The sequence below is a fragment of the Heterocephalus glaber genome, unplaced genomic scaffold, assembly GCF_053883595.1.
Source record: "Heterocephalus glaber isolate CG9 unplaced genomic scaffold, H.glaber_assembly_v1.0 deba00001498, whole genome shotgun sequence".
Lineage (NCBI taxonomy): Eukaryota > Metazoa > Chordata > Mammalia > Rodentia > Bathyergidae > Heterocephalus > Heterocephalus glaber.
In genome coordinates, this window is record NW_028258321.1 from 3,850,350 (window position 1) to 3,878,149 (window position 27,800).

The 27,800-nt window shown below is 40.3% G+C and overlaps 1 protein-coding gene across 1 annotated transcript in view; it reads right to left on the bottom strand.

Annotated features, from left to right (window-relative positions):
* Sorcs3 (sortilin related VPS10 domain containing receptor 3) overlaps positions 1-27,800 on the bottom strand; it is a 568,351-nt gene that overhangs the window by 249,409 nt on the left and 291,142 nt on the right. Inside the window, exon 4 of the mRNA XM_004866511.3 lies at positions 25,661-25,819. Coding sequence (XP_004866568.2) covers positions 25,661-25,819 — 159 coding nt within the window. The remainder of the gene's footprint in view (positions 1-25,660; positions 25,820-27,800) is intronic.

Below are 27,800 nucleotides of genomic sequence, written 5' to 3' on the forward strand. Positions count from 1 at the left end.
AATCTGCGCCAGAATGAAAAGCTAAGAAACAGGAACCCATGGCAAGTTTTCTGCCTTCACACACTCATGCCAGGGTGGTGGGTAAGCACGATTAATGACAAAACGGTTTGCACAGTTTATGTAAACATATTAAACACCTTGCTCTGCACATTTATCTGACATTAAGTGATTAACCAGTTGCATAAGCTAATATTTGTACATGACTTATAATTGTGCAATGCAAATTAGATCCCATTTATCAAAGAATCAGAGAGTTTGGTAAAGGAAACAGAGGTCAGGGACCTTCTTGTCCAATTGCCACATTATGGACGAGGAAAATAAGGCGGAGAAAGGAAGTGATGTGTACACAGTCGAGAAGGGCAATGTCTAAGGGCCTGGCTTTCACTACAATCAATTTCTGCCACAGCTTGTTGTTTTCCACCATGAAGAACAGGGTGTCTACTTCTAGATTTATGAAGAGAATAAAAATTAGGGTTTCTCTAACTTCCTTAAACAGTAGGATAATAGTAACTAACGTTTCTTGAACTCCATGCCAGGCATGGAGTAAGATCCTAATCTCATAAACAATTTAAATCTCCCAAAGTCACTATGAGATCAATCTCATTATTAGGAATTACAATTAAAACTAAGAGCCCTGATTTGGATTTCAACTGTCTGGATTCACAGCTCAGAGCCACCATTAACCAACTACATGAACTTTTCTGTTCATGTTTCTATATCTATGAAATAATAGCACTTATCTTGTAGGGTGATTAGAAATATTACAATAAGTAAGGCAAATAAAGCCATTATAATGGAGTCTGCGATATGTGAATATCCTATAAGATGTACCTTATCTTGCTTCTCTAATCATGTTCCCTATTTTGTAGATAAGGGAAGAAATCCAGAGACACTAAGGAACTGGCTCAAGTATGCACAAATATATAGCTGCTAAGGAACACAGCCAGGCTCCAATCTGGACTTTCTGGTTCAAAAACAATACTCACTATTGCTGGCCTCATCTCAGCAATGATGGAAATTTAAGATCTAAAAGTGTCCCTCAAATGTGTCATGTATTCAGAGTTGAGAATTTCAGAAGGTACTTGTATTACAGGGCTACTAAACTCACCAGTGGATTAGCCCACTGATGAGAACCTAGCTAAATATGGTATCAGGAGACAGGGTCCAGTAGTAGAAGGAGATGGACTGAACCCTGTGAAACCATGAGCCAAATAAACCTCTCCTTTAAACTGTGACTGTCAGTTATTTTGTCCCAGCAACGTGGAAGCTGACAGATACGTTTTCTTCTCTGTGCTACCTAGTAGAACAGGCATGAGCCCCATCTTGGAATGTGGCTAGTGCCATGGAGGAAAGGACATTTTAAGTTTATTCATCTGTAACTAATTTAATTTATAGCCACATGTGGGTAATGATCCCAATGTAAGCCAGCTCACTTCTTTTCTACTTACTTATCCTGTGATCCTGAACTCCACTTCAGTGCCTAAAGCAGAACAGGCACTTTGTGTCACTCTCTAGGTTATTAAGCTCTACTCTCATCTTCCGATATTAATGTCTTCACAAGTCTGTCCTCCATAAAGGGCTGCTCTGCTAAAATGAACCCATAAATGTTTGTGGGAGAAATGGGTAAACAAAGGAATGAAGCATCATCTCCAGCTAGGCTGAGAAATGGCTTCGTGTGCACCAGGGAGGGTCTCGGGTCTGGCCTGCTCTATCAGGATGCACCCCCCTCCCAGGCTGCAGCACCCTCATCTGCTCCTAAGTGAGATCAGCGGGTCCAAATCAGAAGCGATGAAGGTCTTCAAGCACCTGGTGTCCTCCGCCCCCCTCCCCACCTGTGGACTCACATCTTGGGTCCAGACGAAAATTTGGAGCAAATCTGATCTGATCATTTTGCTTCTGGTAATCACATTCCCCCATGTGTCAAGGGAAATTTCAAGGATTTCTTAAAACTGACCTTACTCTTGGATTTGAAGAATTAAGAAGCTCTGCTATGGAGTCAGACAAGCTTGTGAATGTCAATTCAGTAATTTCTAGCTTTGATAAATTGGGCCACTTAGATGCCCTAAAACTCTTAGTTTCCTTGGCTCTGTAGGCAAAATGAGGATGTGCTTTTCCAAAGAATGTAGAGAAACTGCATCTGAGGAGCTTAGCCTAACACACAATAAGTTGTACTTGCTCAAGGAAGAATGTTCCACTTCTCCCTTGGAGGCGAAAGTTATAGCAACCACTTCCTCTAAGCGGCTGGTCACCAATGGCTTCTCCTGTTCCATGTTCTTCCCTAAGCGTCTCTTACAGGCTTTCTCCCAGAATAAGCATATTCAAAGAGTGAATGAATACAAAGCTGGACCTGATTCTATATTTTGCAAATGGGAAGTGCTACTGAGGAGAATTTTTGGATAATCACCATCACCATCAGAACCCACTTGAGTACATCCTTGCAAGTGGTACTTAAGAAAGCAGACAGGACAACACAATTCCTGTCCACCAGCCACGCTTCAAAGAATCATTTAGCTTCAATCTGCTGTCTTTAGGAAATTGCTAAATCAAATTATTTTCTCAGCCCTTGCCCCTCAGTAGCAGTTAATACTTGTCTAAAATTTGATCCATTCTTCTTCTCTGAATTCCATGCCTTTAGTCATTCCTGGTTTTCTTCCTGCTTCCAGGAACATCATTCTTCTGGCTCCTTTATTGGCTCTGGTGTTTCTCTGCTCTGTTGCTCCTTGGCTGTGTGACCTCTGGAAGCTCACTTAGCCATCCTGAACCATGGTATTGGTATCCATGTAATCAAAGTAATGATAATCTAACTCATATGATTAGTTTCAAGGTTACAGAAGAGAAATAAAAAAACCTTCACATCCATTGCATTTCCCAACAAATATTTCGATATCCATGATAAAATGGAATTAAAATTTTTACATAATTTCTGAATTTGGAATTAAATCCATGCATGTCAAATTCAAACTGAGAGCTCAAAGCATAAGTCCCATTTCCCAATATCTATTATGCATTTTGGTCCTTATTTACGCTTTCAGTTTCTCACACCACAGAAATGATCCAGTATTTACACGTGTGCCCTACTGATTTCACTTAAGAGTATGGCCTCAAGATGCAGCCATTTAGCTATGAATGTCTCAAGCTCATCCTTCTTCAAGCAAAGGCTCCCTTGATGATGATCCCTGGCATTTAGGGAACCAAATATAAGCTATGGGAGCTAAGATGCAGCTGTGGTTTACACAAGGAAAGGACACCTGCCTTTCTGCTGTTTGCAGTAAATGGCTGGAATAAGTCTAACACGTGGAGTTTGAAGCACAATGCATGTGACGCATGAGATGAAACCTTGAGATGTCTTGGCCCCCACATAGGCAAGTGGTAATAAAGCGTCTTCCAATCAGAGCCTTGAGTTAGTCGGGGAAGGACAGGCACTGTCACCCAAGTCCACATGAAAATGAACTGATGCTTAAAATACACACATGTGCAGACACAAACACAAATTCACACACACACACACACACACACACACAGGATGCTCACATAGTAAGGAACTAGCAACTGGGGGTAGTAACATGTGCCTATAATCCCAGGACACTGGAAGGCAGAGCCAGGAACATCACAAATTCGAGCCCAGCCTGGGCAACTTAGCAACTTAGTCAAATCCAGTTTCAAAATAAAAGTATAAAAATAAAAATAAAAGAGCTAGGGATATAATTCAGTGTGAAGGCCCTGAGATTAATCCCTATAAGGCATTCAATTATTGAACAGAGGTTACAGTATTATAATTAGACAGCAAGGTTAAGACTTGGTACAGTGTTTTGTATATATTAACTATATATTCAGTAGTTTTCTTTCCTACCTTATTTTCTTCTCTATCCTAAATATTAATACAAAGATTTTTCCCTTATTGCTTTTTTAGATTTAGATATTCATTGGGTTATTTTTGTTGTATTTTCTTCATTCATTCATTTAGCAGAAGAGTATATGACAGGAGCAGAACTTCAGAAAGGCCATACTTCGTCCCACCACCATACTGAATTGCTCACCACTTAAAACAAAAACAAACAAATAAACAACAAAAAAAAGAACTTTAAACATAAGAGGCAAAGATGGAGGATCGGGGCCAAACAAGAGGCAAGAAATCCCAGACAAAGGAACTCATCTGGACACTCCAAGTGGGTAACTATGTTGAGACCCCTGGATAAAATATCAGAGAAGGAGCTGGTGGAATAAAGCAGGAGAGCCACTTACTAATGCCCAGTGCCACTGTGGATTCCAAGGGACCGGACCATGGCTCCAACCCAGAGAGAGCACAGCAGTCATTCTTCTGAACTCACCTGCGTGGGTCACCGAGGCATGGCCTCTTCTGTCTCCCCCTAGACTGTAGTCAGGGTTTTCAGAGTAACCCCGTGGAGCAAAAAATAACCCTGGAGAGGACAAGCCTAGTGGAACAGGCTCTAAAGCTACACCACCCATTTGCTTTCATATGTAGGGGTGGGGCTGGGTATGGATTTCGGAGAATAGAACAATGTTTTAATGAAAGCAATGAATAAAGACAACAGTATTTCCAGCAGGCAGAAGATTAAGAGACAGAATTTATTTTAACATGATAAGATAATAACTGGAAGTCTCTAAAGCTGGAGTTGTCTGATTTCTGAGGAACTGAGTTCCCTGAAAGGGAGAGCATGTAAATCAAGCCATGAGGCAGCTAGTCAGAGCTCAAATAGAAAGGATGTGGGATTGGATTACAGAACTGTCCAGGTCATTCTATAAAAATTAATTACGAAAATAAAATGTAGGGAACAGGTTAAAACTATCAGTGAAGAAAGAAAAAATAAAAACACTACAACAGCTCCCAGCACAGAGGAGGCTTCTGGGTCAACATGCCACAGCTCCCAGCACAGAGGAGATGAGCCACACGGGGGCCAGCAGTACCCCCAAACCCCATCAAAAATGAGAAGACATGTAAACAAGCCTCAGAACCAGACTTCCAGATCACCTACAGCAATCCTAAAGGAAATGAGACGGAACACTCTGATACTCAACCTTCTGGACTCCCTGAACTGGCAACAAAAGAGGATCTGGAAAAAAATGAAATCAGAAATACTTTCTCAGATAACAGCAGAGATTGTGCTCATAGTGCAAGACATGATTGTTAAATTGAGAGAGGAGCTGAGGAACATGATGGAATCCAAACATGGGAAACAAATAGAATCCATAAAACAGATACAAACAGAATTTCCAGGAGATTAAAAACTCCATTGAAAGTATATGCACCAGAGTGAGCAATATGAAGACAGAATTTCAGATAGAGAAGATTGCAATTAGTGACCAGGAAAAGAAAAATTGCTTCAAAATTGTAAGGGAACAGGAGAAATCAATCCAGCAGCTGCTACACGATGCAAAGAAGAATAACATAAGACTGATTGGAGTCAACAAAGAAATAGGAGAGAGTGGAGATGACATAAAAGAACTGTTCACAGAAGTGATGGCACAAAATTTCCCAAGCAGGGGAAAAGAACTTGACATACAGATAAGTGAGGCATATAGGACTCCAGCTAGCCTTGATCAAAAAAAATCTACATATAGGCATATAATTGTTAAGATTCCAGAAACCCAACAGAAGAACAAAGTTCTACAAGCAGTTAGAGAAAAGAAACAAATCACATACAAAGGAAAGCCCATCAGAATCACAGCAGACTTCTCAATGCAAACCCTCAAGGCAAGAAGAGCTTGCAGTGATATATTTCAAGCCCTAAAGGAAAACAACATCCAACCCAGATTGATGTACCCTGCAAAACTATCTTTCAAAATGGATGGAGAAATAAGATACTTTCATGACAAAGAACACCTTAGGAACTTCATGAATACCAAACCAGCACTCCAAAAAATTTTAGACAATATCCTAGGAAAAGACAATGAGGATCACAACCCCAGGAAGCAAAGCAGAATGAATCCACCAGGCAAGACAAGAAATTAAAAGCAATGGGGGAGAATCCAACAAAAAGAAAAAGTCATGACAATAATAGCTCAATCGGTATCAGTATAACCATCAATGTTAATGGTTTCAACTCACCAATCAAAAGAAATAGACTGGCAGAATGAGTCAAGAAGCAAGATCCAACAATATGCTGCATGCAAGAAACACACTTAATTCAAAAAGAAACTCATAGACTGAAAGTTAAACGGCGGAAAACAATACTCCATGCAACAGGAACCCCCCAAAAAGCAGGAGTAGCTATCCTCTTGGTAGACCAAGTGGATTTCAAAGCCACACTGATTAGGAGCGAGAAAGAAGGTCACTACATCCTTGTAAAGGGAAGAACCCAAGAGGAAGAGATGACAATCATAAATATCTATGCACCAAACAGTAGTGCACCCAACTGTATAAAACAAATACTAACGGACATGAAAAACCATATAAGCACTAATACAATAATAGGGGGGGTACCTCAATACCCCACTGTCACAAACAGATAGATCAACTACACAAAAAACAAGCAATGAAATACTAGAACTCAATCAAACTCTTGAACAAATGAACTTAACAGATGTTTACAGAGTGTTCCACCCCACAAAATCAGAATATACATTCTTTTCAGCTGCACACGGGTCATTCTCCAAAATAGACTACATACTCACTCATAGAACATATTTAGGTAAGTGCAAAGGAACTGAAGTCATCCCATGTATATTATCAGACCATAGTGTGATGAAATTGGAGATCCATAGCAAAAGAAACAGCAAAAATTTCATAAACACTTGGAAACTGAACAACACACTTCTGAATAACCAATGGGTCACAGAGGAAATTAAAAAAGAAATCAGACAGTTCCTTCAATTAAATGACAATGACAATACAATGTATCGGAATCTATGGGACACAATGAAAGCAGTCTTACGAGGGAAATTCATAAGAGTGAATACTCATATTAGGAAAACAGAGTGAGCCCAAATAAACAATCTGATGCTGAACTCAAGCTTCTAGAAAAAGAAGAGCAGGACAAACCCAAAGAAAGGAGGAAATTATAAAGCTCAGGCCACAAATCAATGCAATGGAGATTAAGAAAACAATACAAAAAATTAAAGAAGCCAAGAGTTGGTTCTTCGAAAGAATAAACAAAACTGATAAACCCTTAGGCAGCCTTATCAGAAAAAGGAAAGAAAAGTCCCAAATGAAAAGGATGAAATTACAATGGACACAGCAGAAATCCAGAGGATCATCAATACCTACTTCGAGAACCTATATGCCAATAAGATGGAAAACACAGAAAAAATGGACAGATTCCTAGACAGGTATGAATTACCAAACTTGAACGAAGAAGACCTAAAAATTCTGAACAACCCAATATCAATCAATGAAATTGAAAACATAATTAAAAACTTATTAACTAAGAAAAGCCCTTGACCTGATGGCTTCACCGCTGAATTCTACAAGACATTTAGAGCAGAATTACTGCCACTACTGATTAAACTCTTAAATGAAATTGAAAGGGAAGCAATACTCCCAAATTCATTCCTGGAAGCAAGCATCACCTTGATCCCCAAAGCAGAGAAAGACCCAACTGAAAAAGAGAACTATAGGCCAATCTCACTAATGAACATAGTTGCAAAAATCCTTAATAAGATACTGGCAAACAGAATGCAGAAGATTATCAAGAAGATCATACACCCTGATCAAGTGGGATTCATCCCAGGGATGCAGGGATGGTTCAACATACTCAAATCAATCAATGTAATACACTATATCAATAGAGCCAAGGACAAAACCCATATGATTATCTCCATAGACGCAGAAAAAGCATTTGACAAAATCCAATATGCATTTATGATAAAAACCCTACAAAAAATTGGAATAGATGGTCTCTACCTCAAGCTGATAGAAGCCATCTATGTAAAACCAACAGCCAATATCATACTAAATGGTCAAAAACTGAAATCCTTCACACTCAAATCAGGAACAAGACAACGATGTCCACTATCACCACTCTTGTTCAATATAGTTCTGGAAACATTAGCCACGGCAATTAGACAAGAGAAAGAAATAAAAGGAATAAAGATAGGTAATGAAGAAGTCAAATTGTCATTATTTGCAGATGACATGATACTCTATATAGAAGACCCCAAGAACTCCACCAAAAGTCTCCTAGACTTAATAACCAAATTCAGTCAAGTAGCTGATTACAAGGTGAACACACAAAAATCAATGGCTTTCCTCTACACGAATGACAGACTCACTGAGAGAGAAATAGGGCAAATAATTCCTTTCACAATAGCATCCAGAAACTGAAATAGCTAGGAATCAACCTAACGAAAGAAATCAAAGACCTCTTCTCTGAAAACTATGGCACTCTGAAAAGAGAGATTGAAGATGATATCAGAAAATGGACAGACATCCCCTACTCCTTGGTAGGAAGGATTAGTATAGTGAAAATGGCCATACTTCCAAAACTGCTATATAGATTTAATGCAATTCCAATGGAGACCCCAGCAGCATACTTCATAGACCTCAAGAAAACAATCCAAAACTTCATTTGGAACAAGAAGAGACCCAGAATAGCAAAAGCAATTCTAGGTAACAGAGACATGGCAGGGGGTATTACAACCCCCAACTTGAAACTGTACTACAAAGCTACTGTGATAAAAACAGCATGGTACTGGCAAAGAAACAGACCTGAGGACCAGTGGAACAGGTTAGAAGATGCAGAAACAACTCCAGACACACTCAGCCACCTCATATTTGACAAAGGAGCCAAACACCCTCACTGGAGGAAAGATAGCCTCTTTAATAAATGGTTCTGGAGAAATTGGGTTTCAATTTGTCAAAGACTAAAACTAGACCTATATCTCTCACCATGCACTCAACTAAAATCGAAATGGATTAAAGATCTAAATATTGAAATAGAAATGCTGAACGGGTTGGAACAGAGGTTAGGTAGAACTCTTGAAGACAATGGTGTAGGAAAAGATTTTATGCACAAAACCTCAGTTGCCCATGAACTAGCACAATCGAAGAGTGGGATCTCTTCTTATTAAAAAGCTCCTGCACAGCAAGAGAAACCACCAGCAGTGTGCCGACAATGTGGGAAAAAATCTTCACCTGCTCTTCTTCAGACAAAGTTCTACTATCTTGAATCTATAAAGAACTTTAAAAAGTCAGAGCTCCCAAATTTAAAGACCCAATGCAAAAATGGGCATCTGAAATGAACAGACGTTTCTCAGGCAAAGAAGTAGAAATGGCAAATAAACATAAGAAAAAATGTTCAACATCACTGGTCATTGGAGAGATGCAAATGAAAACAATGCTGAGATTCCACCTCACTCCAGAAAGAATGGCTGCTATCAAGAAATCAACCAATAACAAATGCTGGCGGGGCTGTGGGGAAAGAGCAACACTGCTCCACTGCTGGTGGGAGTGTAGACTGGTGCAACCACTGTGGAAATCAGTATGGAGATACCTCAAAGAACTAGGACTGGAAGTCCCATTTGATTCAGCTATTCTCCTGCTGGGTATCTTCCCCAAAGAATTAAAAGAATCATACCACAGTGATATATGTGCACCCATGTTCATTCATAGCAGCACAGTTTGTAATAGCTAAAATTTGGAAACAGCCCAAATGCCCATCAACTGGAGACTGGATAATGAAAATGTGGGGTTTTTTTTTTAATAAAATGGAGTACTACTCAACCATAAAAAGTGAGAAGTTAGAGGCATTTATTGCTTAAGTGGATGCACATTGAGGTGATACTCTTAAGTGAAATAAATAGGACACACATGTGTAAATACCAAATAGTTTCCCTACTGTGAGAAACTGAAAGTGTAAACAAGGACTAAAAGGTATAATAGCTAATGTCAAATACGAAGAAAAGTGGCAAAGAGGAAGGGGAAGTGGGAGGGCTAGGGGAAAGGAAAGAAGGGAATGGAATTAATATGAGAAAATGAAAAAATGGAAACAAAGTCTTTGTAAAGAGGGAGGGATGGAGGTATTGAAGGGAGGGCAGGGGAAGGTGGAAAAAATGAGAACCAAGAGAAATTATGTAAAGGTGCAAATTTCCAGTGATGAATGTCATTATATTGTATACCTAAAATGTACCAATAAAAGGATACACACAAAAAAAATAAATAAAACTACAAAAATGTTTACTGAAGAGAGTATATAAAATGAGTTCCATACTGAAACACACACAATAAAACTGAGAAAAATAGTTTCTTAAATCAATGATAATACATATATTCTTCTCTCCCGTTTTGAAGTACTGGAGCAGAGTATGTGTGCACGCTTAGACACAATCCAGAGGAACACCAGCAAATATTACTGGCACCTCTGAAATCCTAACATTGTCATAGTTCACACTTTGTCACAATTTCTTCCTCTGTATGTTTCCGTGACACAGAAAAGGTGCTGGATATTCTGAACATTTCTGTCTTCACCTCTGTAATTAGAGAACACGGGCCCTGATGAATTGCAAATGGAGTCACCACCCCAGCTGTGACTTAATGAGTAAAGATAGGCCAGTCGCAGACATCCACACTCCATATTAATCAATGGCTGAGGATACTTCACTGGGAACCGCCTTCAATGATGTACGGTCCCATTAACCAACTGTTACCCAGGTGACCTCCTTTGCCTGAGACCTCTGGCTTTGCCAGTTTTGAGCCTGAACGACTTGGCATTAAGGAGACCTACAGTTCAAAGAACCTTAGCATAGTACTTCAGTCAAGAGAAAGCAGAGCCTGAAGTCTTAGGGAGGTTAAAATCCAAAGCAACTGAAAAAGAAAATACGCAAAACAGTAACTGCCCTGAAGGAGAGAAAAATCTAAGTCAGCTCAGCCATTTTGGAGGCCAAATCACATGAAAATCAGTGCCATTCACTCAGCTGCAAGACCTGATAGCAAAACTCTACAGAGCTGGTTTATGCCAAGTGCAGAACACAACAACACAACACAACACAACACAACACAAAGGGACTGAGCATATCTGTATGCCTTCTCCTCGCAGCTCTCACAGCATACCTGTCAGCTTTCCATCATTGTTTTCACGGCACGGAAAGAAAATGAAGCAGGGTTGGAGAGTTGAAGCCATCCACCCTAAGTAAAACATCAGAGCATTAAGTCCAGGACGTTTGAATCCAGGTTCAATTCTCTTTCCAGAGCCTAGCACTGCATCTTTCAGATAAATTCGCTTCACTTCGGTATTACCTACAAGATACCCTCTAAACTATGACTTTTCTTAACTGCAACTCTTTTCCCATAACTGATTTCTCAGTAGGTCTGCGAAATCCTCCTACTTCCTCCATTCAGCCCTCTCTCTTCCTTGGTACGTAGTTTACAAAGACTGCTGCCTCCTGATGACCAAGAGTCAGCAGGTCCCTCGGGGTTCAATGACACTACATATGCTTGACAGTCCAGTTCTTCCCTCCCCTCGGTTGGGATTCTTCATTAATTCATATCATATCTGATTATTTCAACTCATCAAGTCCTCGATAAAAGTTTATTGAATGAAAACGTAGGTTCCAACATGGAGACATCAGCCTCGTACAGAGCTGTGCCCCCCCCACACACACACGCACACACGAAACAAACACTGAAGAACAGAGTGGCCAATGCTGAACTGTGTCCAGTTTTAAAGGCTGCAGGGGCAACCCTGAGGGGGACATCCACACTCCTCGCCTCAGTCCATGTGCCTCCTATCTTTTTCCTCAGGACTACAAACATAAGAAGGGATGTTCTGCGTAAGCCAACAGCAGAGGTCTTGAGTCAAGTACCTTGTCCAAGTCGGGCTTGCTTTACTAAAGAGGATGAGATAATCGGTAGAAAGGTCAAGTCCCAGACCAAGACAGACACCGTCAGAGAGAAACACTCATATCCAAAGTTGTCAAGCAAATCAGGAACTCACATGAAATTGGTGAAAGGCAAAAGTGAGTGAAGATTCCCCTTAGGTTTTCAACGGTGCTGAGTTCGTGTGAAATAAATTGCTTCCTCAAATAGTCTTTGATACTTTAAACAGACAATTTTTAACTTCCATGTGGACCATGTGAAGAGAAATGTTTAGAGATGGAAATATTAACTCCCCTAATTTGACCACTATACAATGTCCCTGAACTAGCACACTATACCCAAAAAATCTACACAATTAAAATGATAATTCATTTTAAAAATCCAAAAAGGAATAATTTCCTATATTCATAGTTGACCTGAGATTCCCCGGACAAGCACCTAAATCCCCCATATCAGGTCATCAGGCATCGCAGACTAACTTTCTGACCACATTTCCTGTTACTCACCATTGTGCACTTAGTGCCAAAGGAAACTAGTGCCAATCTTACCTACACTGCCCTCTTCCCACCTTCTCAAGTTTACTTGGGCCGTTTGCACTGGCTAGAATGTCTTCACTATGCACTAATCTGGCTTCCTGTAGTGATCATCTACAGAAAAAAAAAAAGCCACTTTCTTCATCCTCTCTAAACCCTGGCTGGATCTCCCACTACCTAAGTCTTGAAGTACTTCCTTTATCTCTTCGACGGGGTGTGAGGTCAGAAGTCTGCCCAGACTTGAAAACTGAAGTAACATTTTGGTAGCAATCTTTTTTCTGTTATTAATGCATGCCTCTCAAAATCCCTCTAGGAGTTTGAGAACAGTTTCGCACCCAGGAGGCAATTTTCATACTTCTCTCAAACGAGTGCAACAGTTTAAGAGTTACACTCTCTCAGCATGCAGTGTCCTCTACCTTGGTAAATGTTCTATGTGTACCTGAGAAGAAAGTACACTCTGCTTTGTTGGGTAAAACGTTCTAGAAGCGTCAGAACAGTTGAAAGACTCTTTTACCTAATTATTGAGTTTTCTTTCTACTTGTTGTATGTACTAACAATAACAACAAAAAATCCAGAAATTTTTAAATGACCACTTAAAAAGTATAATTTAGGCAATGATTAAGGATAACTCTGGCAAAGAGAGACAAGGTGTACAAACTGAAAAGCATAAATATTACTGAGTTAAACTGAAGGAAACCTAGACAAATAAGGAGATAAGCTGTGTTCATGGATCAAAAGACTCAATATTTCTAAAATGTCAATTCCTCTCGAGTAGACCTATATACATTATTCAGCCCCAATAAAAATTCTAGGAGGCTTTGGGGGAAACAAAACTTGATAAATTTACTCTCAGATTTATATGAAAATGCCCTTGTATCACCTGGCCAAGAAATCAAGACAATGTGACTTTAGTGTCAAGATAAGCAAATACAGTAGATCAATGAAACAGAACTGAGTCCAGAAACAGACCTGCAAATACATGGTCAGTTGATTTTTGACATATGGACAGAGGCAAGTCAATAAAAAACAATCCTTTTCCAACACATGGTGCTGGAAAATATCTCATATCCCTATGCAACAAAAATAATAGTAAACTTCAATCTGTACCTCATATCATAAGCACTTTTAACTCAAAATGAATTATGAATCTAAATGTAATTTAAAACTATAATAACATGTAATAAAAAGCAAAAGAGAAAATCTCTATGACACTAAATTCAGAAAATATTTCTTGGTTTTGACACCAAAAATGATCCATGAGGAAAAATTATTGGCAAATTGGACTTTATAAAATTATAAATGAACTGTAATATGGGAAAACACTGAAAACTATATGCTTGATAAAGATCTTTTATCAAAATGCTGTCAACAATAAGAACACAAGAAATCCAACTTTCAATGGGTAAAACCTTCACCAAAGATTGTGTATAAATAGCAAATAAGCCCATGATAGTCAATGACTTTAGTCATTAGGAGAATGAAAATTAAAGCCACAAGAAGATACCGCAATATATCAATTTGAAAGGCTGAAATAATAACAACTAACATCGTGTAAGGATGCACAACAACCATGACTCTGAAGCACTACTAGTGGAAATGAAACATGGAACAACCACTGTAGAATACAGTTTGGCATTTTCTTGAAAAATTTGAAACTACATCTACCACACGATCTGGTCATACCAGTACTAGCTATTTCCCTAAAGAAAATACAAACACATGCCCACACACACACACACACACACACACACACGTGTCCAAGAATGGTCACAGAAACTTTATTTTTAACTTTCAAAACTTGAATTCATCTCAAATGTCCATTATTAAGTGAATGAATAAACCAATTGCAGCATAGTCATACAACATAATGCTGCCAAGAAATAAAATAAACCTCTGATATACACACTATAGATGAATCTCAAAATAATTAAAAGAGAAAAAAAATGCATAAAAGGGTGAACCTCTAAGATTCCACTTATGTAGAATTCTAGGAAACATAAAATAACCTTTCATGCCAGAAAGCAAATCCATAACTGTGAATGTGATAGGGAAATAGAGTGGAGAGAAGAATTACAAGAAGTACAGGAAACTTGTGGAGGTGATGGATTTGCTCACATTCTTAAATGTTGTGATGGCTGCCTGGTGTATTTATGTCAAGATTTTACCAAATTTACATACTTTAGCTTGTGAAGTCATTGAATGCCAATTATACCTCAATAAAGTTGCTTATAAAAATGTGAAGGCAACTCATAGTGACCCTAGTTTTATTTTCAACAATGTTTATGAGCACCCAACACTGTTTAACTCCAAGAGAACACCTTAAATCTTTAACACAGTGAGTAGACCAAACATTTTCTAAGATGGACCACATCTCCCCTCAGTGTATAATTTCAGAACAATCTATGCTTTTTTTAAGCAGTTATCACAATTATCATCAATTACTTACTGTCTTTGACCTTTTTTGAATGACATCCGACATAGTAACAGTATTTTTACTCAATGAGGATTTGCAGAATATGATGGTATATGGGTAATAAGGAGTAAGGATTCTTTTGTATATTTTTGTGGGTTTTTTGTGCAAAGTCTGATTCTATTTTCAAATCAAACCGGAAGCCTCCTAAGTGCTAATCATGTGCTGTGTCACTGAGCGATATTTCCAGCCAAGGTGAAATTTCTCATATTCTCAATGACATGTACCAAAAAGTAAGAGCTAGATCGGGCTTTCTATGCTTCTTTTCTTCATTTCCCTAGCTATTTTACCAACACTGATACTGAGGAAAAATACTTTTAAGATTCTCAAACAAATATTTGTTATGATTTCTTAGGTTCTGATAGTGAGAAATAAGCTACTTGGAAGAAAAAAATGAATGCGTTGGCATAATTTTCACTTGTTTTTAATGACTAAGTTGTGATTTCCATAAGGGAAATTAAATGAATAATGTCAGCTTTTAACCTATTAGGTTAAAGGCAAACAGATTATATGAAAAGTAATGGTGCCCGGGGAAGACCTGGAAGCTCCCTCCAGGGTGTCCCTCTGGGTGGAAGGTTTGAGGACTGTCTACACCAAGACAGGCATGAGACACTGGATTTCTCAGCCACCTTTCAGCATTTTAATTATGAAATATCCAAGCCTAATATTCGCACAACAGTGTTTGAAGAAAGAAAAGTTAACATATCTCTGTTCCCTCACTCATTCCCTAGCTGCCTATTACAAAGCCTCAAGATTATAACCCTGGTATCTCTAACAAGTACTTCAAATTAAAAAGTCTCCATTTAGAAAGCTTTGTTTCAATAACTTAGACAGCTGCTGCCGCTGCTGCCTCCAGCACCCTGAGGAGCCAAGGGAGGCAGAGGCCAAAATGTTAGAAAAAAGCAGCCACCCTAAAAGGATTGTCCCCTCTCTGATACACAGCACCAACAGCCTTGCCAGGGCCTCCGCCTACCCACAACTCGGGGCATCTGGGAAGCAGCACCTCCCCTGTCCGGAAAGCACCTGGCCTTAAGCCATGGGACAGTGGCATCCTCGTGTCCTTTGGGGTCTCCTCATGGTCAGGGTTAGCAGTCACCACTCCCCCGTGACTTCTAGGCCACAACAACATCCGATTCTAGTTTTGAATCACTCGAAAACTTGTCTCTTTGCTTCTCAACTCCACAATTATTAATTTATCTCTTGCTCGGGCACAATCTAAGATCTTTAGATATCCTGGATATTGATACACTTTTCCTTTCCTCCAATGCACTTTAAAGAAAATGGGAAACCGTGAAATAAAGAACTTCCAAGTAGGCTGAAAGGAAAACCTTTTTTTTTTTTCCTAGATTTTTCTGAAAATCTAGATTCGTCTTGTTCAGCTTCCATAGATCAAATGTGTTGAGGGAAAGCTTTCTGTAGCTAGAAGAATGGGGCTGGGACGCCCGGGATGAGGCACATGTGCCAGAGGATTTGGGTATAAAGCAGGAGGGCACAATTCCTGCCCATGTGCAAACGCATGCTCAGGAAGAGGAGGTAAACTCTGGAGCACTCGCCACACTGGTCTATGAGCTAAGCAGGTTTTCACCTGATCCTGAAAGCTTGTGGGGAGCCAAGGGTGTACGCTAAGAAGACCTGGAACACATTCAGCTCACCCAGCCTACTTTCTGTAACTTCTGCTATATCTGAGGTCTACTGACATTTTCAAATCCAAAGGGACCTCAAAAGTAAAATGCCCGAAAAAAGCCAAATCTAGATTCCACATTCAAATTGTCATGAGTCTCAAAAACAAGTTTCCAGCTGAATAAGGCTCTGTTTCCCTGAAGTTAGTCCCAGTGATGTCCACGGCTTGGGTGCTCTCTCCCTGTGCCATGCACGATTTCAAAGTCGCCACTCACTCCCAGGCAGGGGCCTGGGTATATATACGCTAGATCCTGCTGGGCCTGGGCTGAGGGCTGCTTCCAGATACCAAGAGCCTGACACTTCGGTTGCTTGCTGTGCAAAGGGGTGGAGCAGCTTGTGAGGTTTTCTGTAAAGTCTTCAGGCAGAGCAATGCACATTAAGGCAGTCAGTCAGAAGTCAGAGAGAGCACACTGGAGTGGAAGCACCAAATGGACAAGGGCGGGACATCAATACTGTCTGCTACAACTGAATTGCTCCTTCAAACCAGTGACCTGGCTGAATTTTGCACCCTTGTTGATGTGGGCCTGAATTAATCCATAAATATGAGACAACAGCTGTCTTCCAGAGTACACAGAGAATGCATATTAATAAAATACCATTTTATATCTTATGCTCGCAGAACTGCAACGGCTGTACCTGGTTTCACATCCTCTGGCCTTGGACTCCTTGCCATTCGGTCCCAGCCTGGGATTTTGTGGAGTCTCCATTTGCAGCACTTGCCTGCCATGGAGCCAGGTTCCTCTTCCCTCACTCCCACCACATTTTGCTTAGACAGAACATCAATCTGCCTGGCTACACATCTCTATTGCTCTTTTGAGTAGATGAAAATATATTGGATGGAGTTTCTCTCCACCTACTACTTCCTCCCTTGATTAAAAAAGAATTACGCAAAGAGAAATCTCCAACTGTTATTTTTCTCCTTCCGTTCCACTTCTCTTCTTTCTGCCAGGCCCTTCCCCTCCAATCCCTGCCATAAATCAAGCAGCTCTGGACTTTCCATGTCCAAATTCATGAGGTCAGTATGCATGCAGGTGCTTTTAAGTAAGAAGTCAATGTTCCATAATTTAATTTTCTTCTTTCAAATTAGACCTGCCATTCTTCACATAACCAGAGTGATAAATGCAGAGATAAAATGCTTTGTCTTCCTGACATTAATGCCCACCAGTACTTCAGATACAAACAACTGTGACATTCGACTTTATAAAAATTACCAAGAGCACAAACTCTTCTTAATTAAGCCATTTGAAAGTTGCTTTTGTTACATTTAATGAATGATATATTATACTGCAATGAAACATGCAGCAATACAAATACTTCACAATGCTTCCAATTAAGACTCACTTCACTTATGCCAATTGACAACATGAGTGTTCCACACTTCATTCAGTCTGTGCATTTTAAATGAACTGGTTAGTGAGAAGGGTGCTTCTTTGCTAATGAGTTTTGTAATCAAGGCATCTATTTTAATTTCAAATTGGCTAGATTGGGGGAAATTGCTAGACTAAATGACTGGTACTAATTAGGACTATAAAAATATTCATCATGCCATGGAATTAGCATGGGGGTCTGATTTTCCTACATTTGCATACTGCTTAAGTTTTGGGGAAAAAATCTTGATAAATTGTCTTCTCTTTAGCAAATTGAACAAACACTATATCTGTTTTAGTCCTTCTTTTCATTTAAAGCATAATACATATTCATGGTTTGTAAATGAAGTTAAATGATTTCAACTTCTATCTTCATTACCATATTAAAGATGTTGTCTCCATAAGCTTTTTTAAAAAATTTCTGATCATAGTAGTATCGATTTAAATGACAAACACTTTGGTTTAATGTATATACATTAACCCAAAGATTAATGGGAAATTAACGCACAAATTAATGGGAAAAGTGAGTCAAACTGGGTGACCCCAAAGCAATGCAAAACACAACTTTCTTGTTGCTGATGATTTCTCTGCTCCCGGAAAACTGAGTCCATTGTCTCATCAGCAAGAGCTTGATGGGTTCTCTCCTGGAAGTCCTGCTCGAGGCAAGCCCAGGAGAATCACCGGGTCCACTTGAGGAACTGGCCATGGGCTGGCTGGCTGACTGTGTTACCTCACTACTGCAGTGTGCACTGGACTGAGGTCAACATACAGTGGGTCAGCTCAAAGTGAATGCATGGCTGTCGACCAGGAAGAGCAAAGAGTGGTGACAACACCACAGCCAGGCCCAGGAGAGAGCAGAAAGCAGGCCAGCATCTCACTGGGTATGTGACTTTGAGCAGGTTAGCATCACCTTCAAGAGCCATGCATCTGTAACTTGGAAATAATAATATCCATCTTACAGAAGTTTAGGAAAATTCAATGTAATGATGCACATTAAAGCACTTGTCAGAGCTCTCTAAGCAAAAGGTACTCCAGGACATACATCTCCATTTCCAAGGAGCACCTATGTGTCCAAATTCACATAATGCAATGTGGAGCATGTGAGAATTACCAGGCACAAACCTCAATTCACTGGCTGTTTACACTCCCTGGTTGCAGCACTATTTGTTTCCATTATAGCTGTCAAATCAAATAAGCAAATACTAATTCAATTTTGGGATACAGCTGGAAAATTCATCTGAGAAACAACCAGAATAAATCACTTCCTTAACATCTATCTATAGTGGGTGCCTTCTAAATAATAAAACCTATATCTATTGCTGAGTTATAAATAATATAGATTGAGGTTATATTCAACAAGAGCACACCTTTTGTTAGGAGAAAAAAATAATTCCTACAGCTTCATAGTTCTAAAGGGACCACAGTGAAAAATAAAGCTGAGGAAAGATGAACCTCAGACTTACTACTTCAGGAAATGTTTCCTCTATGACAGACTGGCTCTTGAGAAGGGATTTAAATAATGATTTCAAATGATTTTACCTAAATCAACCCTATTCACACCTAAAACCATTTTTAAGAGCATTGCCTTATAATTAGGATGAACATAAACTATTCATGGTAGATTACTTTTTAGGCTTGTTTAGTTATAAAGGCAATCTAATGGAATCATCACAAATTTAGACAACATGTAACATGAAAAGAACTTCATTACCTTAACAAATCCAGTTAATATCGGGAATATTTACTTTCAATTTTATAAAAAACATTTTCTCATTTCTTCCTTCTTTTCTTTTTTCTTTTGTCTCATTTTATTTCTGGTCTGCCTGTATTCAAAAAATATTTATTTGATATGTATTATTTATGCATTTGTGTATATTATATATGTAATAAGAACATTTATGTAATATGCATTGCTATGTATCCATGGTGGATACCATCAGCATAATTGCCATTTTTATGGTTCCATAATATCCCAGCAAATGTACATCCCATGATTTAAAGTCCCTTAATGCTCCTTATTCAAAAAGTTTCCACCTAGTTTTCCCCATTATAAATGACTTTGATAAACATCATTATGCCTATAGGTTCATGGTACTATTTCACTGGTATAACAGAATAACTAGATCAATTTATGCATAAGTGTACATCTTCGGATGTCTGTTGCCAAGATGTTTTCCAGGAAGGAAAACTCATTTGCATGCCCATCAGTACTATTTCCGAATACGTGTTCCACCATAATTTGGCCAACACTGGTACAGAAAGCAATATGCTTTAAAAAATGAAAACCATTAAATTAATTTCAAATGAACATTTTTTCAAGTTTCCTTATGAAATTTCTGGATTAGCTGAGTTTACTCAATTGTCAACAAAGTTGTACATTTGGGTTACTCTGATTCTCTAATGTTCCATATTAAATGTTTCTCATTTCAAACAATTCTTCTTCTCATCATTTACCTCGGTCGCTACCTACTAGCCTTTCTTCTGAGGAATTGATCTTTGTTTGTTCCCTCACCAGCTTAATCAGTCACAGTTGCCTGCGTGGTATTCCATAGGACCCTGACCAACAGTGGCCCCAGGCAGGGCAGAAGGGGGTCAGTCCCTGGAAAGATACATAGGAATTCTGGAGTACCAGCTGAGCTTCAGGATCAGGAAGCTCCTCTATGGATACATTGTTCACAAAAACTCATCGGGATCACAGCATGGGCACTTTTTTGCATGTGTGTTACAGTTCGATTTTCAAAGTTCAAAGCATGACCCTGACTTTAAAAGACCAGGAGCCACAGTGCCAAACTGAGTGGTCAAACTTCAGGCAGAGAGTGGAGGGAGAAGAAAAGACAGGTGGTCAGGTGGACAAGAGCACACAGTCAGGGAGGCTCGCTCAGGGAGGACTGGCAGGAGAATTCCTGGGCCCACGTAGAAAACTAAACATCTCAGGTCAGCATTTAGGCAAGCACATTAATGGCAAGAGTGATGGGAAAAGGCTCTTCAAAGCAAGGCGGAGAGGGACTAATGGCAGCGTGTCTTCTACTGTAACAGATATTTAGAAATCACACACACACCTTTTTTTAATCACACCTTGTATGTGCTCTATATTCCATTTTATATTGTGGCAAATATGCTTTTCCCCCTAGGAAATGTATCATGGTTTTTAGATAGACACCCAGAAGGTAGAGGGGCTGATCAGCAAGTCTGAGGTTCAACACAGAAAAAGCAGTTTGGGAAAGACACAGTCACTAGACCCTAACTTTGCTGAAGTTCATCCTTTGAGTTGATGACGTTCTTGTAAGCAACACTCATGAATGGAGATCCTTACTGAGCCACCCGCAATGAATGCATGTGACGGGCAACCCATGAGTGTTTCTTCCACCCTGGAAGCCTGGTCTTCCTCCTGGTGTCCTGCAATGGTGAGGACAGCGTGTGCAGACCGCACTGGTGAGACCCATATAACCGCAGTGGCAGGTGTTACAGTTGAGCGGGGTTATGGGTTTTTCTCTCCCTTAAACGATACGCAAATGGTTTTATAAGAATAGGAGAGGACTTAATGAAAATGCAGGCTTTCTCTAAATAAAAAGTGCCCCTCAGCCCTATTCCTATTCTATGGATGACAAGCTTCAAACCATAGTCTTCCTCAGCTAATCCCCACCACCTTTATCCCCCTCAGCAGGGGAGACACCAAGCCCGATTCTGCCAATGGCTACTGAGAAAGTTATCATCACCTACTAATCCTGGAGGATCTGAATGCAATTACATTTTTAATCTGAGGGTTTAGAATGAGAATATAAATGAAAGGCCCGGCTTCAATTCTATCCAGCATTCTAGAATTACAAGTTTAAATTTCCTTTTGAATTTTGCAGCCCTGTACAACCCAGATACACTCTAATTCACCAGTGCCCTGCGTATGAAGTGGCAGCTCCAGGTACGGTCCAGATGAGTGAACTAGCCCATCACGTCCTACGTACCAGGCTCTATGTTCATTCACCTTGTCTCAAACTACAGCAACCCCTCAAGCAGCTTGCTGGCCTATCAGTTACTACTAAACTGCCGGTAGGCAGTGGCCAGCTAAAGCCTGTAACTTTACCGCAAATGATAAATACAGCACGTGAGAGTTTCTCTAATTGCCCTGATTTGATCATGACACAATATATACATGTATTGAAGCAACATACTACATCCCATAAACTTACACAAGCACTGTGTGTCAATTAAAAAGAAAACATTTTTCTTAAAAAACACTTAGCTTCATGCCCACTTCCCACCTACTGTAATAGCAACCTTTATGTTTGCTAGCATTTCACAAAGTGTTTTCTCATGGAAATGATCAGCAATTCTAGACCAGTGTAAGCCAGAAGCCCTGAAAACAGTGGCCTCTGAGTTCCCATTGAGTTCCTCATCTCTGAACTCCAATAACAGCTATATTTGATAGTTTCATTTTGCCAAGAAGATCGATATAACACAGAGCTTTGTAATCCCCCTTCTCACAGTAGAAAATAGCTATTTTCAGCTGTCCTTCCGTAGAAGCCCCCTATGTCAGGATTTGCACATCTGTGGATAAATGAGCATGTGTCCATTTTCTAAAAACTACACTGAGTCTCTTGCCAAAATGAAGGGTGTGTTTAAACCATCAGCGACAATAACAGCAGCTCCCTATTTCTACAATTTCATTGTCTTCAAAAACCTATCTCAGGGCCGGGGATTTAGCTCAGTGGTTCCGCCACCTGCCTCACAAGCACAAGGTCCAGAGTTTGATCCATGATACCAAAAAAAAAAAAAAAAAAAAAAAACCTATCTCAAAATCTTTCCAAAATTCTTTTTTTTTTAGATTAATGAGCCCTCCAGCTAATTCAAAATATAGATATATTAGTATTAGTGAGGACACAGATCATTGGAACTAGGAGAATTCTACCTCTTAAGTAACTAATAAATGCATGACAGCTCCCCCAAGATGAAAGGTAGAGAGTTAGGTTCCAAGACAAGGTGGAGGAAGTAGATTTTCTTTTATCTTTTCCAATTTGGTCAACCACAACCTATTACTTCCCATTGATTATTTTTAAATTATTTTTAAATTAAACATTAAAGATCGTTAAAAAATATCTCCAAAGATGCCTGTCATTAAGAGTGGATGTCTTGTCTCTCCTAAGTTCGAAGTCTCTCTATGTGAAAATGCAAGATGACAGGAGATGCAGGGCATAGCAGGAGCTAGTGCAGGAATGAGCAGGAATTGGGAGAGAGAAGGAACTGGTCAAAGGTCAAAGCCTGGATCCAAACACAGAAGCGGCTCTGGAAGATCCGTGTCGCTGGGAGGGCAGAGGTGCAGCCCTCCCGCAGGGTCAAATGCAAGGTACTTTTGTCCCTACAGCCACCCGACCCTGAACCGCCTTCAAAGACTCGGATGATCTTTCCACCAGCCGTAACCAGTACTGAGTAGCCTTGTTTCCTGGTTAACTCATACTCCCCCACCCTGCACCTCGAGTAACATAACGTTAGGTACACCTCCGGTTTTAGATGCAATTTTGCCTTCCCGGGGTATTTTTTAATTTTCCAGCAGTGCTTTTCCAAGTGAGATCCACTGGCAGGTCTCCTGCAGCTTTGGGATAGCAGTTTGAAAAGTAAAGCAATTGGATATTGTCCCTTTAAAATATCATTCAATTAGGTCTTTGGTAATACATACAACATAACGAGATAGCCTTCCAGAATCTAAAGGAATTGCCAGTGCATTTCATCAAAGGCACGATAATGGAAACATTGATTCACTTCTCACCACAAACAACTCCCTTTGATGCTGCAGTTAGCTTAATACTAGTACTTTTCATTTTCTCTTGAAGAAAACAGCTGCCTCAGTGCATGCCCATCAGAGGGGTTCTAGATTTAAAGAACACATTTTTATATCAATCTCAACTACACTTGCATCTTCATTTGCTACTGCATAGCATCATTCTCCTTGACTCTAAAGCACTAAATTACCCCCCAAATAAAGAAAAACTCCACTGCATCCTAGAGCACCAGAGCTGGGTATTTTATGCCATCTCTGCAAACGATACCCTCCTCGCACCATTTATCTGAAAGAAGAATGGCCAGGCACCAGTTAGAAACTATAAGGGTCCGAAGAGCATTCAGCCACTTCTAACAAAAGACGTCAACAGGAAAGCGCACCCAAGGACTAATACATCTAGAAATGTGCGGTGTGATTAGGAAAATCCATCAATACCCGCTGCCACATTTCCAAATATTTTTCCTAAGTGAAAAAGCAACCACGAAATCTGAAAGAATTCTGAAGGTGTTATATCCACAAGGGTACTTCATGAGTGATGCTTCCAAAGTTCTCACTGCTGTGAAAATGAAGGAGAAGGTTCACCCGGGATGTACACAAGGAATGCTGCATTTGGTTTGCTCTAATAAAGCCTTCCTCTGTAAAAATATGATTTAAGAGTTTGGAGCTTAACCTAAATAAATTACCATCCAACCATTTAACAACATCCAAATAATTTACTTTGTTCGAGTTAGCTTCAGAATGTCTGGCTGTATTAAGCACCTCAACTTGCAGACTATTTGACATTTGGCTAAGTCTTTCATACAATATCCACTTGAAGCCATGAAAGAAATGTATTTGCAAAGGGTTTTGCTCTGCAAATGTCATGTGGGTGTCTTCGGGGAATAGCGCTGAGCACCTGGTGCCCACACTGAGGCTCTGTGAATGAGAGATATAAAGGTTAGGTTGAAATTATTGTTTAAAGGTGCTGACATCACATACACACAAAAATTCATGATCCCATATTTAAATATATATTGAAAAGCAACTATTTTAGGATGTAAGAATCTGTTTCAATAGTGGTTGTCCTGTGTATGTCTCTATGCAAGAGTCTGCTTACAGTTTTCTGGCCCATTTCACTGACTGATTCCACAACATTATCACACAACAGTTTGGCACCTGGGTGAAGATTCTTGAGAATACAGGAAATACAATAAAGAATAATCGAGAGTTCCTTTTCTGAAGTATACATTGATCAAATATAATGGGTTCATTTCTGTTGCATTTAACCATTCAGCCACTAATTCGCCTACTAAATATTTAGAGCAAAAACCCAATGATGGAGAGGAAACGTGGATTAGGAAAAAGCAGCATTAGGATACTGCCCAGATTCTGACTTTGCAACTGGATGAATGGAAGTAGGGATTATGGGAAACAGTCAGCTATGTCGGGGCACTGTGGGGTTACAGCCGAGTCTTCTGAAGCACACAAGAGACAACGCCAAGCCCACAGCTGAACATATAGGGTTAGAGCTTATAAAGGAGGCGTTAGTGATCTGCCACATCTTCAATATGTTTTTAGAAAGTAACAATGGACTTGTCTGAGTCTCTGCATCCACTGCTAAACCGAAAGCAAGGGTATATTCCAATTGCACCAAATGAAGATAGCACGGTACGAGGGAGAACACTCCAGACTCGGACTGGGACAATACGCGTCCCAACACTGGCTCCTCCAGCGAGAGGAGGGATGACTTTGGAAGTGCACCTTAGCCTAATCTGCACCTTTGTTTACTGTAGCCACTACAATGTAGTACAACTCATCGCCTCGCTTACCTCATGGAGCTGTTTTAAATAGGCTCAAGTGAGTAAAACTTTTAAAGGAAGTCACTGTAAAACTGTGAAATGATAAAATGAATTGCCCCCCAAAAGGAGAGATGCCTGCCTGCATACGGAGATACTTAAGAGTAGACAGGAAAGTTCACTGCTGCAGACGAAACCAACTTGGTAGAAATGGTGAAACATCATTGGCTTCCCTTCAAAATTTCACAAAGTGGGATGGGGTGACAAGATGCACACAAAACAGTTATTTGTTCACCTTTTGATCCAAACTGTAGGCCAGCACCCAGTCCTCTTGCTTGGGATGAAAGAGCAGGCTCTGGATGTAGAAGGTAAGCCGATACTTTTGATAGGTTGCCCCTTCATCAGAGCTGATCAATATGCTGCTCTCCATCTCCGGATCACTGAGAAGCATGATCTAATGGAAAGACAGAGGAGAAATACAGGTAGAATTAGCAGGATGGAATATAAGAAATTAAACCCTAAATATATAAAGTCATCTGTGTTAGTATATTACAGCACATAAAGGGGCAGCTAAGCCTCCATATGAAGTACCAGTCTATTGTTCTTTTTCCATATTTAGCTTTTCATTTCTGAATTAAGCTAAATGAGGTGAGGGCTAGGACTCCATGCAAAAGGACCTTCATTTTTGATGTCCACATCTGAAGTGCTGAGAGGATACTGTTATGATCCTCTGTCCTCTAACCCAGGAATGCCAGCTGCATACCAACTTCCCTCCCGCCCTCTCTCTCCTGCCCCTTAACCCTCATCACAGTTCATTAGTCAAAGGAAGGGTCAACCCCCCCCCCCCATATCTCATTGTTTTGTTCTTTCTGCATTATTTTGGCAATTCTATGATTTCTTTGTATAGATGTTTTCTAAAACACATATTCTCAAATACATGAATAAATACTGCTGCCGAAAAAGGGCTGCTGGACACCAAACCAAGCCAAATAGAAAAATATACCCAGAGAGGAGGCTTTGGCATCAAATGAGCAGGTTCACATCTCAACAGTTCTCTTCCTATTGTGCCACCTCGAGAAAGTTACTTAAACTCTAGAAGCCTCAGTTTCCCCAACAATAACTTGAGTCTGATGTTACCCAAACTGGCTTTGAGCCCAGGGTGCAGTGTGTATTCTTAACACGAGATGCCTGTGATTACCACTGAGGCTTCTTCCTTCAACCAGTGCAATCTGGCTTTCTCCCACGTTACTTCCGTGACGTCTGTCCCACTAAGGAACAATGAGCTTTGCAGGGTTTAAACTCAAGTGCACACTTAGACCTGCAGGCCTCAGCCTCAGTCTTCGAGACCACGGGTTCTCTATTCCTCCAGCAGCATTTCCCTCGGGGCCTTCCATGACTGTACAGTCCACTTTTGCTTCCCATTTCTTTTGGATGCTCTCACTTTCTCTGATTTTTTAAAAAATGTGACCTTTGCACTTGCGCACCACGTGGCGAGACTACTGAGCAAAATCCCTGGCCCTCCACCCTCTTTTTACTATGTTCTCTTTTTACTCAAGAAACAGTAGCGCATTGACTCCTTTCATTTTTGTTTTAAATTACCATCATCCTGGAGACAGCTCGTAACTACTCCAAATGAGTACACACACGCACCTGCACACGCACACACATGCACACTCGCCCACGCACTTCTTAGTTTCAGACTTGAAAACTCAGCGACCTGGAAGATTCTTCTCTTTGGATATCCATAAATACCGGAATCACAAGACGCCCCCCTGGCACCTCCTTCCACGCCCTGCTGCTGCCCTGTCTGCTGGCTCTGTGATGCTCCCGCCAGCCGTCCTGTCAGCACTGCGCCTGACATTCATCCTGGCTTTGCTTTCTCGCCCCCTTCTCAAGGTCATTAGTCTGTGAGCCCTGTGCCTTTTACCTAATGAACTCCAAAGTCAAATCCCTTCTCTCCCCCTCCGTGACCCTTGCCTTAGCCCAAAACTCAACCATCTGGGCCGCTCGCTGAGACTCTCACCACTGTCACCACGTCACTCTCGTCCCCTCCAATCCACTCTGCACGCTGCATGCATTCTGTCATGTAAAACTGCTTCTGACCTTCTCCATGAAGCCCCTCAACTGACTTCCCTCTTCCAAACTCCTTGCGTGGCCTGATAAAAATCTGACCCCTTCTTGTGTTTCTGGCCTCAGCAGTCGCCCCAGCCTTTCGTACTTTATCATCCCACCCTACTCAATTTCCTTGAGTTCCTAATGCTTGCTGAATGAACACATGAGTTAATCTCCTGTTGTTATTTTTCCAGTATTTGGGTATACTGCTACCAATTGTTAGGGTGACTTCTATCACATGGGCTGAGCCATGGAGTCCAAAGTACAAAATGAAGTCAAAAAACATTTTCCCATCCCTATAAAATAAAACGACTAGCTAGTAG